This window comes from Mustelus asterias, chromosome 2, assembly GCF_964213995.1.
Source record: "Mustelus asterias chromosome 2, sMusAst1.hap1.1, whole genome shotgun sequence".
Classification (NCBI taxonomy): Eukaryota; Metazoa; Chordata; class Chondrichthyes; order Carcharhiniformes; family Triakidae; genus Mustelus; species Mustelus asterias.
The window spans coordinates 90698366-90713889 of NC_135802.1; the positions used below are offsets into that span (position 1 = coordinate 90698366).

Genomic DNA, 15524 nt, shown 5'->3' on the forward strand with positions numbered 1-15524 from the left:
AGACTTTCTTCCACCCCAGCCCCAGAAAACCCAGCACTATATCTTTTTGGGCAATTCTCATTGGGGTCACTGGCAACTGCTGTCACTTCAGCACAGACTGCAAAATGCATAATATTCAAATTTACAGAATATAATATGCTCGTGATGACCATCTTCTGGAGGAAGGGGAGAAGGTGATGATTGGTTGACCTTAGCTGTTCAGAATAATGGGGACTGTAAAATAAATAACAGAGAACAAGTTTTAATTGACGTGCTTGAAATGGCCCTATGGCAGTCACAACAAACATATTGCCATCAGTTCAGAGCCCCTGGGAATGCCAACGCCGATACTGACTCTGGAAATGAACTTGGAGTTGAAGTAAGCCAGATCATGAGTGCTTAGGAACTAGGCGGGAGCTGCAGATGAAAAAACTCTTGGATATATAAAGTGCTGCTTTATTTCTCTGAAAAATCAAGCCCCTATTGGATAAGATAACCATATTGTATTTTTATTACAATATCTGTGGAAAGGAGAATTTTAGGGAAAAAGCACCAGGCAGTGATCAGCCAGTGTTTTTTTATTTGTTCATGGGATGTGGGTGTCACTGGCTGGGCCAGCAGTTATTGCCCATCGCTAATTGCCCTTGTTCAGAGGGCATTTAAGAGTCAACCACAATGCTGTGGGGGTCTGGACTCACATGTAAGCCAGACCAAGTAAGGGTGGAAGATTTCCTTCTCACAAGGACACAGTAGTGAACCAGGTGGGTTTCAATAACAATCGGCAATGGTTTCATGGTATTATTAAACTTTTTAATCCCAGTTTTTTTATGGAATTCAAATTTCACCATCTACTGTGGTAGGATTCCAACCAAGGTCCCCCCCAGACCATTACCGAGTCTCTAGAATACCAGTCCAGTGACTGTACCACTACACTACCACTTTCCCTTAAGTGGGTGAGGAATGAAAATCAAGATCATAAATCTTAGCAGAGAAAGACTGATTCAGCCCATCATTCCTGTGCCAATACTTTACAGCCTCAAGTTACCTAATTTTCTGTTTCTCTCTCTTCCCCCTAGAAAGACAGACAGACTTGCATTTATACTGCGCCATACATGACCAGACACCCTCAAGTACTTTTGAAGTGTAGTCACCATTAAAATGTAGCAAACCTAGGGAATGTGGCTGCCAACTTGTGCACAGTAGACTCTGAAAAACAGGATAGTGCTAACCACCACAATAGGTTTTATTGATGTTGACTGAAGAACCTTGATTTAACGGCTCATCTGACAGATGGCACCTCTAACAATGCACACTCACTAAGCGTCAACCTTGAATTTTGCGCTCAAATCGTAGAATGGGACTTAAATCCACAACCTTCTGATTCAGAAGTTAACATACTGCCAACTGAGCCACAACTCGAAGATCAAGCCATCATCGAACATGCCCTCTTAAGTGCAGATTTATTCAAATGTAACAACTAGTGCAACTGTTAATCTAAAATCCATTCACACGAAAATAATTGAAAACCTCCACTTTGCTTTAAGTAAATGTAATGCCCATGGTTATTGCTTTATAAGCCAGTGAAAAACTGAAAGCTTTTAAAATTCTGGCTATTTATATGTGATTCCTCTGCTCTACAATCAAACTAGTTTTCCCAAAAGATGAAAAATACTACAGATGCTTGAAGGCAGAAACATGGGATTAAAAAAAATGCTGTAAATACTCAGATCAGGCAACACGGGCACAGAAAGGAAGGCGAGATTCATCTTATCAATGACCTCCTGACCATAGTATTGCCACTAGTTTTTTTTCCCCAAATCATTATTTCTATCTGAGAGAGAACTGAGAGCCTTGCTCTTTTCCCTTGTTATCTGCAATCAGTGGGCATTTTGAAAAAGGAAGAGACGTGTGTTTCTCAATTCTTCAGTATGTGAACAACTTGAATAGCCAGCAAGCTTTTCGCAGCTACATATAAGATTTATTCATGCATGCACCATGAATATCTAACACTGTCATTTGCTCATCACTCATGCACGCACACAAAACAAAATGCGGTTAAAGAGAATAAGTCACTTTTATAAGTCATCAACAAAATAATAGTTTGTAATTCAAATGATTGTTTCATTTGTGGAAAAAGCACGCACTGCAGTCCCAAAGAAGGTGTTTTCACTCCTGAAGGGTAGTCTAGGTGCATTCAATAGAATCATAGATTCATACAGTGCAGACGTGGCCCTTCAGCCCATCAAGTCTGCATTAATAAGCAAGAAACACCTGAACCCCCACCTAATCCCATCTACCAGCACCTGATCCATTGCTTTGAATGTTATGACATGCCAAGTGCTCATCCAGATACTTTTTAAAAGATGTGAGGCAACACCCTCCCAGGCAGCACATTCCAGGCCGGCATCACTTTCTGGGCAAAAACGTTTTTCCTCACATCCCCCCCTAAACCTTCTGACCCTCACCTTGAACTAGTATCCTCTTGTGACTGACCCTTCAACTAAAGGTCCCTATCCACTCTGTCCATGCTCCTCATAATCACCTCCGTCAGGTCACCCCTCAGTCTTTTCTGCTGCAACAAAAACAACCCAGGCCTACCCAACCTCTCTTCATAACTTAAATGTTCCGTTTCAGGCAGCATCCTGGTGAATCTCCTCTGCAGCTCTTCCAGTACAATCACACCCTTCCTATAATGTGGCAACCAGAACTGTACATACTCTAGCTGTGGCCTCACTAAAGCTCCATAAAACTCCAACATGGCTTCCCTGCTTTTGTAGTCTATAACTCGATTGATAAAGGCAAGTGTCCCATTTTGCACCACCCGACTAACATGCCTTTCCACCTTCAGAGATTTGTGGACAAACACGCCAAGGTCCCCTTGTTCCACAGAACTTCCTAGTGTTATGCTGTTCATTGAATACTTGTCAAATTACTCCGTCCAAAGTGTATCACCTCTCACTTTTCAGGGCTAAATTCCATCTGTCACGAACCTGCCCATTTGACCATTCTGTCTATTACCTCCTGCAGCCCAAGACATTCAGCCTCACTGTTAATCACCTGATCAATCTTTGTGTCATCCACAAACTTACTAATCGTACCGCCCATAGTCATCTGTTTCGTTTATATAAATGATGAATAATAGGGGACCCAACACAGATCCCTATAGTACACCACTGGACACTGGCTTCCAGTTAACTAAAGCAGCTTTAATCTCCCTCTTCCTGGACACCCTTGTGATATATCAAAAGTACTGCAGGATTCCCTTGAAGTGATGGATTTTCAGCAGGTCCCGAAGTTAGTTGGTTGTAGTCTTGTTACCACAAGGTCAGTTTTCTTTACTGCTGGACTTGAAAAGGAACAGACTTGATAACCTTATGATGGTGCAGTCTCCAGGTGTTAAGCTACAGATGTTGCTGCCTTTGCTGCTGCTGTCTCCACAGTCGTTGTTGTGTGATCTGCAGACAGCACAAGGCATTTTCAACATGGCAACCAACATGGTGGCCTTACCATTTGGTCCTTAACAGCTACCTTCCAACTTTTGAGTTAATTAAATTAAATAAACTGAGGGACAAAATAAAAGGGGCAGCCCTTAAAGGAGAACCTTCTGAAACAAAAATCACAAATTAAACTTAAAACATTAAATCAAACATGGTGTTGGGCTGAAGCTAATTAGTCACAACCTGGGTTTTTGGGTGCAGACATTCACCCTCAGAGTCCGAGACAATCACTGTTTTTTCATTCTGAGAAGATGCATTTGAGTCAGGAAATTTCTTCTGGATGGCATCAGGATATGGGGCATTGACACTTCTTAGCTTGGAATATGTCCGCTTGTTCCTTCAAGACAGTGTAGCAGTTTGAAACCACAGATAAAATCAGGTGACTCTCAGCAGCCATCTTTTGCAGTCTTTTAATGTCCATTTTAAAAATGAATAGTTCCAGAAGATTGCAAATACATTTTAATTCATGCTTACAAAGTTGTGGATAAGACATAGCTTTACTGGGCGGGACACCGGTTTGATCCCATTTACCAACTTCTAAGGCAAATATAACTCGAATGTATTTGAGTTCAGAACCTGAGGTCAACTCCTAAAGAGAGTTTGGCCTTAAATATATAATTATTAGCTCAAAAGTGGTGGTGGGAGGGGTCCATTTATATGCCAAATATAGGTCTGAACATGTATTTCGGTGCCAAAAAATGGAATCGTCTTGCATGTCAGTTTGACTTGTATGCCATGATCTTTGGTAACTTCATCAACACTGCTATACTGTGTCACCTCAATCAAAATACTTCCTGTTGCTGTTGAAAACTAAGAAAGCTGAAGCACAATTGACCTTGTTGATTTCTATTGTGCTATTGTGTGTTAAAATATGGAGTACTGCATATTACTTGATAATGGAATACAAATTTTTCACAGTACATACATGGTGGATTTAACAATCCACATTTTTCAATTGAAAAGGGAAATGTAAAAAAGACATTTGTACAGAACAAGGATGATAGTAACTAAAAATTTATTTAGTGAGGGCCAACATTCAGGAAATCATTTAAAAGGTACATTTTTATAGAGTCTGACATGTTAAATGATTGTTGCTCGAGTTATTTGCTCAACAGGTCACATTTTGCGAGGAACACTTACTTAATTTTCTTTTCTCCAAGCATTATTGCAATATCCAATTTTGTCACCTTTGCTGTCAGATGTTAAAATCCATATGTTCAAGTGGATGAGAATAAAACATTTTCAAATGAATATGATAACATGTAACAGTCGTAGTAAGAGTTTTACTCCTTACTTTCTCACAATGAATTCCCCACAATAATGCTTTTCAAAAAAATAACGGTTTTCAAAACTAAGTATCTCAAACATGGAAGGCTGGGTCACTTTGGAGGATTTGGATTATTTGCTGGAAATTCATCTGAAAAAGTTAAGTTTTAACAAGGGCGAACTGAAATTGCTGACATTCAACAGCAGGAGATTAATAACCAGGTACTCGGACCAAAATACATTTGGATGACAAAGCAGTCGGCACATTGCAAAGCTGAAGAAATACTTCAGGAGAAAGACCATTATGCAACAGCAATGCTCTTATTCTACAAGCATGGGCAGGAATTCATCATATCACAACCAAAAAGTACCAATAAATGAACGTTACAATCAGTTTCAGGACCAGTAACCTTTGTTAAAAGTATACAAAGTTTGAAATCCAAATTACTTGGAGGATCAAGCCACAGAACTCAATATTTTTTTAAAAAATGTATTTCACCAAAGTCAGAAAAATAAAACAATTTACAAACATTCAGAATTAACATAGGGTATATATGAATTGGTGGGCAAACTGTAGTTGAACACACCATACTACTATTAAATGGTGGATGCGACCAAGGCAGATCCTATGAATTTCTGAGCATCTAATCAGATGCCAGTGCCTCCTGAGCTCCGTGATCTTGTTAAAACTCTGCCTCCCTCATGAGAGATTTCAACACCTTACTTTCAACGATCTAACACAGTTCCTCGAAAATTTCTAACTTTGTCTGTCTCAATAACTGTTCAGCTCCAGATGGTTCAAACGCTTTGAGACTGCATTTCACTGGACACAAAGCTGCACTCCAGCAGCTAGTTACTGGCACAATTTAAGCTCTTCAGTAGCCAGGTAGTTTGACTGGGGTTGGTGTTATCCCTGACTCTCTTCCTGCATCCTCACCAATACAGCTTTGGAAAATTCTTTACTTGCCTTCTGTTTGAGTGCTGAAGAAGCACTTGCCCTCACCAGTCAGTTTCCTTACACTGGTTCGTCTTAATTTTAAAAGGGCTAACTTCAAAGTTATGTACACCTGCCTTCCATTTCTCTGTGTTTCTGGGCTATTATATACTGGAAGCAAATTAAATTTTGTAGATTTGACCAACTGATTCAAATACACCCCAGTCATTTTTAGTTTCAACATCATGAATTTTAATTTTCCAAATTTCTTCCAAAAAATGTCTAACATTGGAGTAACTGAAGAAAAAAAATTGAATTATCACTTTAAAAATTGGGCAAAAAATTCACTTTGTACACTTGATAATCCCGAGGAATAAAAATGATCCATTTTTTTTTAAACAAGCTGACCCAGAACCCAGAGTACAATTGAATAAGGAAGGTGATTAATTTCTGTTCTGCACATTGGCATAGCTCAAAATCTCCCACTGCCTCCTCCATCCTCTGTCACCTCATTCAATTTCATCCTGATTATGCTAGTTGTGTCTTGAGCAGCTTAGGAAGTTTCAACGGCCAAAATGCTTAACAAAGCTACAGGTACAATTAAAACAGTTCAAGTGAGCAAAGCATCAAAAGTTTACATATCCATCAGTACAATTTGCTGAAATGCTGGTAACTGCACCACTACACATTATTTTCTCCAAAGTAGAGGCCAAATTGAGAATGGGAGAGGATAGAAGAACAATCTAATCCCACCAAAACTTGACAACCAGACACTGTATAAATATCCTGAAAATGGAGTTCTAAACAACATGTATAACCCCCATCCTGTTCTACAATTTCAAACAATCCATTAATAGCTCCTGCTTACAGAGAAAAAGCACTGCTGAAGCAGCTGATAAGCTGAGAGAACAGACTGCTGGCAATTCTTACAGGAATTCAACCGGAATAACTTCTTTCTACCCATACTGACCTCACCCCAATTGTATTACTCTTCCCTTTAGTCTGCTTCAGGATTCCACATCAAGGACAGATAACTTGGTGGGTTTTTCTATATAATGAATACTGACAAGAAATTCAAACCAGCAGCCTCATACTTGAACATAATCCACCAGACAACAACAAACGCAGTTCTATCAAGGGTCACCGGACAGCGAGTGAAAGATTTGTACAAGACTTGTTTACTTGTAGTCCAAGTAATTCTGTTTGCCCTTTGCTCACACCCACACCCTATTGGTCTGTTCCTTTCTGCTTTAAAAGTTATTACGAGTTTCTCTGTGCTACATTTTCTGGTGATACATTCTAGGTCTCAATAATCCTCTTGTAAAAAAATCTCCCCTTGTTCTTTTGATTATCTTAATTTTACAAGCTCTCAATTAGCACTGAGAGTTAGTGAAAATGTGCCAGTTATAAAGGAGAAATCAAAAATCCCTTACTTTACAGATGGATGGCAAGAGGAGAAACCAGAACGGCTTAAATTAATCCCTCTCCTGTCGGTAACAGGTATAACGTGGGACAATGAGAGCTTATCCACTTTGGCAGGAAAAATAGAACCAAATATTCAAAAAAAAAGGATAAATTATTCAATGCTGGTTTTCAGAGAAATCTGGGTGTCTTTGTACAAGAAATGCAACATATTAATGTGCAGCTGGAGCAAACAGTTAGGAAGACATATGATAAAGTCCAAGCTTCTGATAGGGTTTAAACATGGTAATTCTTAGAATCTTAGAATCTCTACAGTGCAGAAGGAGGCCATTCGGCCCATCGAGTCTGCACCGACCACAATCCCACCCAGGCCCTATTCCCTTAACCCCATGCATTTACCCTAGCTAGTCTCCTGACACTCGAGTCAATTTAGTATGGCCAATCAACCTAACCCGCACATCTTTGGAGTGTGGGAGGAAACCAGAGCACCCGGAGGAAACCCACGCAGACATGGGGAGAATGTGTAAACTCCACACAGACAGTAACCCGAGGCCGGAATTGAACCTGGGACCCTGGCGCTGTGAGGCAGCAGTGCTAACCACTGTGCCACCATGCTGCCCTATATAGATTGTAACATAGATTGTAATTCGGAGTGGCCTGGTTGAAAAATCCAAAAGTAGGGGACAAACTCAGAAAGGGATAACCTGATTTGGATAAGGAGAAATACTCCATTCGAGTTGTGAATCTTTTGGAATCATCGACCACAGAAGGCTTTGATGCTTGGTTGTTGAGAATATTCAAGGCTGAAATTAATGGATTTTGGCTCAAAACGAACCAAATGATACGGGGGTCATTGAACAAAGTGAATCAAATCAGTCGTGCGTTTATTCAATGGCAGAAGAGGCTCAAGAAGCTGTCGGGCCTACTTCTGCTCTTATTTCTTATGTTTATGTATTATTTCCATATTCAAGGATGTTCGCAGGTTTGTGGTCAGAGTCTCCTCAATGTCTTACTTCAGCTTCCTAGGACAAGTATCATAAAGGCATGATGGCTTTGTTATTTTTGAGTTCCACTAATTATTTTCAATTCTTAATCTATTGTCATCCTATTTAACTAAACCTTGCTCTTTCACCATTTCAGCCCTTGCCTCAATTCACAATCTAAAACAGTATTTGTCACATCTACTTTGTACCATGCATTGGTTCAGAATTAGGATCAGAGATACAACTGCTCTTTTCATTCAACTGAATTAGGCACCAAGGAATAAATGAAAGCGCTTAGAAGACTGGCACTAGGTAACAAAAGGTGCAAATATAGAACCATAGAAAATTACAGCTCAGAAACAGGCCTTTTAGCCCTTCTTGTCTGTGCCGAACCATTTTATGCCTAGTCCCACTGATTATAACACAAATATGTTGTGTTATACAATGTTAAAACTGAAATTACAATTTAAATGCGATGTATACCATCAGATTAGTGGTCAAGATTAAAATGGTATCAGTACAGTTTGTTATGGTGATTTGTACAGTACAATTTAATGTGACAAACACATGAAAGCAGTCCTACAAAGTCCCCCCCCCCCCCCCCCCCCAAGTACTCTACAACTATGACTTGTCTTCGACTGTTCTCAAAGGGGGAACATTTTGTTCACATTTACTTTATCAATCCCGTTGCCTATTTTATATACCTCAATCAAATCCCCCCTGATGCTTCTGTATTCCAGTGAACACAAGCCCAAGCTACTCAACCGCTCCTCATACGACAGCCCCTTCAAACCTGGAATCGATCTAGTGAACCTCTTCTGCACCGCCTCCAGTGCCACCACATCCTTCATCAGAGAAGGTGACCAAAACGGAACACAATACTCCAGGTGTGGTCTCACTAATGTCTTATACAATTGTAACAACACTTCTCGAAATAACCTTCATTGTCAAAACTCCTTGAAAAATGTATCATCATTAATTATTCCAGCAGTGGCATGTTTAATTTACAATATTGGATCCTTAATATTATAGAGTACTCCCTCAAATGCACTTAATCAGAATATGGGAAGTTAGCAGTTGATTTGCATCTAACCATTCTTTGTAGTAGTGAGCTATACATTCTCAGATCTCTCACCAACACCAAGCAGCTTACTGAAAGTATTTCCCCATATCATATGATGAATTTAATTTTGGTTTGTACGCAAATATACATTACACTCGAATTGCCTTGAATGCTTTACTATGTTAAAGGTACTATACAAATGCAATTTGCTGTAATTTAACAGACGCATAACCATTTTCAAACCAAAGAGCTAGCTAGAATATTTCAATACATAGATGTTCAATAGCTCAAAAAATAATATGGAACTTTAAACCTCCCAAAAGGTTCCTAAACAAAAAAAAGTGCTTTCACTTTACAAGAGAGCATTCAATTGAAAAAAAAAGCTATTATCCTGTACGCTCTTAAAAGCTGCAAGAAACCAATGACAATGTAACCAGTTATGCACCTTTGCACTGTAAATGACTGGACTGCAATGTTAGAGGTACAGACTTTCACAACCGCTTTGCAAGAGCAGACTTAATTATTACTGTTTTCCAACAAATTCTATTTGTTTTAAGAATAAGATTCCCCAATCCTAATGGAGGAAGATTCCCCATTAAGTCGAACAATTGTTTTTGTTGCAAATGTGCTAAATGGCTCAGTACACCTACAGAGATTCAAATTCAGGAATAACTGCAAAAGATTGAGCTGTAAATGCTCTTTCAAACCAAGGACAAAAAAATACCCCAAGGCCCCCAAACAGATAGAATTAGAACAGAAACTGAACAATTAAATCTGGTACAATTTTATTTACAGCAAGAGAAAGGGACTGAAGAGATGACACCAAGCATTTTTACAATGTTAAATCCATGTCTCCATCACTTGAAAGATTGGGTATTCATTTCTGCCCTTGGATTTCAAATAGATCAGATTTAGCAATGTGTTAGGAACATAGGAATAGGATCCTTGCAGTACCCCAATAGGTACAATATGGATGCAGCGTTGTGGTATTGTTGCTGGAGTAACAATTGAGACACCGAGTGTAATGTTCTAAGTACCCAGGTTTGAACCAAAGGTAATTTTAAGTTATGTTGGTATGTAAAAATTGAAAATAAAATCTTGTTTTGGGTGGGTTTAAATTAAGGTTTTTGTATCTGGATTTCAATTTCATACTAGATATTGCAAGGATCAGGGCTTGGGCCCCAATCTAGATCTAAACTAAAGCAATGATTTGGATGTAGAGATTTCAATGTATTATTTCCAAATTTGCAGATGACGCAAATGGTGAGAGTTGTGGGCAAGATGCAAAGAAGTTTCTTGGGTACTTGGAGAGGTTAAGCGAGTGGGCAAACAATTGGCAGATGGAATACAATGTGGAGAAACACATTGCAGGTGTGGGGGTTGGTTTCAGTTCCAATTGGGATTCTACTGTGATGGAGAGAGCTACGGTGTGAAGAATAAATGTAGTTGCTTGGCAACTAGAGGCCCTAGTAAGAAAGGTTTCCTTTTGTTTTTCAGCTTTAGCTGAAAGCTAGAGTAGTCGGTGACAGGCAGCTAAACAGGGAGCATCTCTCAGCTTTGTTAGAAGAAAAGCCACAGAATGGAGTAACGTTTAAGAAAGCCAGGGCCAGAAATCTGAAGGACAGGTGCTTAAGGAAACTAGAGAAATGAAGAAGAGTTTCCAGAAACTCTGAACTTAAAGAAACAAAAGGATACAATGGGAGCAGAGCAGGGTATTGTTTGGTTCAGGTCACAGAACTGAGAAGGAATCAGTTGGTGACGATGTAACAGAAAGGTTTCTAAATTAATCCTAAAGTTTGGAATGTCTTACTATCATCTGGGAAATAAATCTTAATTGTGAAGAAAATATTTTACTCATTAATGGATTGGAATCCAGAGATCCCGACAGTGCAGAAAGAGACCATTTGGCCCACCGAATCAGCACCAATTCTCTGAAAGAGCATCCCACCCAGGCCCTCCCCTCTGCCCTATCCCTATAACGCCATGCATTTACCATGGCTAATCCACCTAACCTGTACATTTTTGGACTATTAGCATAATCTTGATCTTCGTCCACTGAAGTCAGCCTTGCTTAACTCTAAAATCTTAGTGTTCCACATTTCTCCCTTTCAAACAGGATGTTGAACTTGATAGCATCATAAACGCTATGCTCATGCACAGTTAAGATGTTTACCAAATCTAATACAGCATTCGTCTTCATTGACTTGATAACATTGTTGCAGAAAACAATCCTGGGCACGCGCACACAAATATATTCATGACACGTGCTCATCTACTTATCCTAATCCACAGTAGATTCCCTTCCCCCCCCCCACCTGAAATTAAGTTGACCCAGAGCCAACACAGTCCATACAAACTCGCTCCACCATAAAGCACTGCGGGGCAGACTAATGAGGTTGAAGTGGGGCTGCCACCCTCTCTGGTACTGCCAGCCAATCCAACTACTTCTGGCGCCTTGGGCTGGGAGGGTGCTGATGTGTTAAAGAGAATGGCAGTGAGTTTAAGGGAGGGAGCGGTTAAGAAAAAGAGAGCAGGTTGAGTATAAGGAGGGGCCATCCTGTGATTGGCAAAGGAGAACCGCCCCCCCCCCCCCACCCCCCCTCCCCTTGGAACATTTCATGTTTTAAAAACTGTGCTTTCTGCTACCACCCTATTGCCCATGCCAAACATTTATGCTGCCCACACCATATTAGGGTCAATAGCATTGGTAACAAACTTAATACATCGCCCATTAGAAGTACTTTGCCTTTGTTACATGCTGCTTAATCTCCACATTGATATAACCTACCTCTGCATAATTGCTACCAGGCTGCATACATGCTTAAATCAGTTTCCATTTCTCAACTTGATCCATAAAGTCTCCACTGCTTGCTTACTTCTCCTACATCCCCTCAATTAAGTGATTTCATCTTTTAAGCACTATCCTCCTCCCCTCTAAGTTTCCTGTAGCCAATATAACCAGGCATACTTATCTTCCAGTGTTGACCATTTTGTAGCCATTTCACTAATGACCACCAGTATCTCACACTCCAAGATGAATTTGTGTTCACAATTCATTCAATGTGCTCCTTTTACTCCAAACATGTGTTCAAAGAATGTTTATTTGGAACATCCGAACTTGTCCTTCCATTCTAACAGTTTCCACCTCCTGTTCAGTTGCTTTCCAGCTTTTAGTCTTCCCTTTAGCTGTAGCACAAATTCTGTTTCTATACCTTTTCCACTTAAGCCTTCCCATCTCCCAGTTAATAGATTAAAGTCCTCGTAACCATGCTATTTAATCTTTCCACTTAGACCCTGATCCTAGCTCAGTACAGGTAGATCCCATCATCCTGCAAGTACAGTTCTTCCCTGTTCCATTGATGGTTTTAGTGTACCATAAAATGGGACCTTTTCATCCTACACCATTCCTTCAGCACCATGTTTACCTCCCTAATCTTCTGTTTAACCCGACATCAATGTGCATGTGGTTTGGAAATTATACATCGAGGTCCTGTTAGATGGAAGACTGCAGAATTTAAATTAAAACCAAACCAATAAAAGAGTCATAATATAAAGCATATCTGGAAGAACTGAATTAAGTTAGAGACCTAAATCATGTTTAATGGCACTTACAGTTTCTAAACTTTGCTATTAAGCAAACTGCTTAACGCACATAGTTTTAAGGATATCAATGACTCAGCAAGGATACAAGACAGGTTGGCAGAAAAATGTGGCTCTCTATGCAACGGTTGGTGCAGAAAAACAACTTTAACCATAAGTACATCAAGCAGTAGTCCAGACAAAACGTTTAAGGCCAGGCATGAAACCAAGATGGTGGATCATGTTGAATGGTTCCCTGAACAGTCATTTAGTAGAATGTCTCATTATTAGAGTGCTCAAACAAGAAAAGTAGGAGGATTCTTCCTGCAAGCATGGAGCCTCACCACCTCCACATACTGCCCTCAAGGTGGTTGTGGTGGGAAAGAGACTGCCATCCATCCACTTCTGGAATGTGCCCTTGCAAATTAGGTTTGGAAACAGATCCAGTAGTTGTCACAGTACATCCTGAGCAGCTCCAATCTGCAGGACTCAATGGTCTAAAGGCTGGTCGTAGAGATATTTACTGAAATAAAGACAAATGCTGAGAACTTTAAAACTCTGTCAAAGATGTTCTTTGACCAAAACGTGCTGGTCTTCCAGAGCAAAGAGTTGGTGGTGATCAAGCATTGCAAACGACTAAAACATTCAAGGTCCAGCACTAGCTGCCAAGGGACACATTAAAAGCTTGGTGCAACAATTGCAAAGGTTCAAGGGAGAAAGTCCACTGCCCTACCATAGTATACCAAGGGGTTGGAACTCATTTACAATCCTTCAGGCTTTATGTACCAGATAATATTTGACACATACGTCCATAACTTCTAACTAGTGTTGTCTCTAATGGTAGACATTTCAACCAGTTTATACTAAAATTTATTTACCCAGGTGCTCTTACTCATGAGACGAGCAAAGGACAACAATCGATTCACAGTTGAACCCAATTTTATTACAGAACCTTACCATCAAAACTCTCTTCAAAGAAAAAAGCAACTCAACTCTTAACATGCTGTACTGTCTATGACACTCTGATACTACCACTGCAGTTGAACATGGCCAGACTGCTCCACCGGGTACGACTCTGTCTTCGCTGGGCTCTGACAATTCCAGTGATCTTCCTCTGAACTCAGGGTCTTCTTCGCGAAGGTTGGTCTCTCACACCGTATTCCATCGTCCTGTGTCTTTGCTAGGTGGTCGACCCTTCGCTTGGGGGGCGGGGTGTGTGTGTGTGTGTGTGTGTATGTTGTGGTCTCCCATGATTTTTTTTATCTGCCCCCTCTGCACCATTCTGGAAGGTTCTCTGGTTTCCAGCCAATGACATTACCAAGCGGAGGGTCATGGCACCCAATGGGTTTGCCGATGACATATACGGAAGATGTCATGAGCACCCTAGATGTTCATCCTCGGGTGCAATGGAGTGCATGTGGCTCTATCCACAAATGGTAACCGAGGAGCCAGAGAGACTGGCAAAAACAAAATACACAAAACGTTCTTATTGGTCAGGGTCGAGCACCTCCAGTCCCAGCTTCTAGGACAAGTCCAGGCTTGCCCTTGCTCACCTCTGACTTGCGTCTTATTTAAAAATGGCTTGTTAAAATTACAATCAGTCCCGGCTGCTCAAGATGTTGGCTGCTGTTTAATTTAAATTGTCCATTTCTGTATTGGGTTTAGCTGTTCAGGCTGTTGGAAAGCGATAACCTGCTGGAATTAGAAACCGTGAATGCGTACTTGAGCGGGTCGTTCCACAAGTGGGTGATGGGGTCATGTCTCCAGGGCCAGTTCAAGTCTGTAGTCTGGAGGAATACTTGGGGGATTGGGTGGTGGAAAGAAATCGGTATGGATCTTCACAATAGTTACTCAGAAGTTTGAACAGTTTTTAATTAGAAACATAGAAAAACTACAGCACAAAACAGGCCCTTCGGCCCCACAAGTTGTGCCGAACATATCCCTACCTTTTAGGCCTACCTATAACCCTCCATCCTATTAAGTTCCATGTACTCATCCAGGAGTCTCTTAAAAGACCCTATTGAGTTCACCTCCACCACCACTGATGGCAGCCGATTCCACTCACCCACCACCCTGTGTGAAAAACTTCCCCCTAACATTTCCCCTGTACCTACCCCCCAGCACCTTAACCTGTGTCCTCTCGTAGCAGCCATTTCCACCCCGGGAAAAAGCCTCTGAGAGTCCACCCAATCTATGCCTCTCAACATCTTATATACCTCTATTAGGTCTCCTCTCATCCTACGTCTCTCCAAGGAGAAAAGACCGAGCTCCCTCAGCCTATCCTCATAAGGCATGCCACTCAATCCAGGCAACATCCTTGTAAATCTCCTCTGCACTCTTTCAATCATTTCCACATCCTTCCTGTAATGAGGCGACCAGAACTGAGCACAGTACTCCAAGTGGGGTCTGTCGAGGGTCTTATATAGCTGCATCATTATCCCCGACTCCGAAACTCAATCCCTCGATTGATAAAGACCAGCACACCATACGCCTTCTTAACCACCTCCTCCACCTGCGGGGCCAATTTTAGAGTCCTATGGACCCGGACCCCAAGGTCCTTCTGATCCTCTACAGTACTAAGAGTCTTTCCCTTTGTATTGTACTCCTTCATCCCATTTGACCTGCAAAAATGGACCACTACGCATTTATCTGGGTTGAAGTCCATCTGCCACTTCTCCGCACAGTCTTGCATCCTATCTATGTCCCTCTGTAACTTCTGACATCCCTCCAGACTATCCACAACCCCACCAACCTTTGCGTCGTCGGCAAACTTACCAACCCATCCCTCCACTTCCTCATCC

The 15524-nt window shown here is 40.9% G+C and overlaps 1 protein-coding gene across 5 annotated transcripts in view; it reads right to left on the reverse strand.

The window, feature by feature from the left end:
• Window positions 1-15524, reverse strand: part of snx13 (sorting nexin 13) — a 153367-nt gene that overhangs the window by 98245 nt on the left and 39598 nt on the right. Inside the window, exon 1 of one of the 5 annotated variants that reach the window (XM_078238450.1) lies at window positions 150-199. The exons of the other annotated variants lie outside the window; for them this stretch is intronic. Coding sequence (XP_078094576.1) covers window positions 150-152 — 3 coding nt within the window. The 5' untranslated portion in view covers window positions 153-199. Of the gene's footprint in view, window positions 1-149; window positions 200-15524 lie in introns of those variants that run through there. 5 annotated transcript variants of the gene reach the window in all.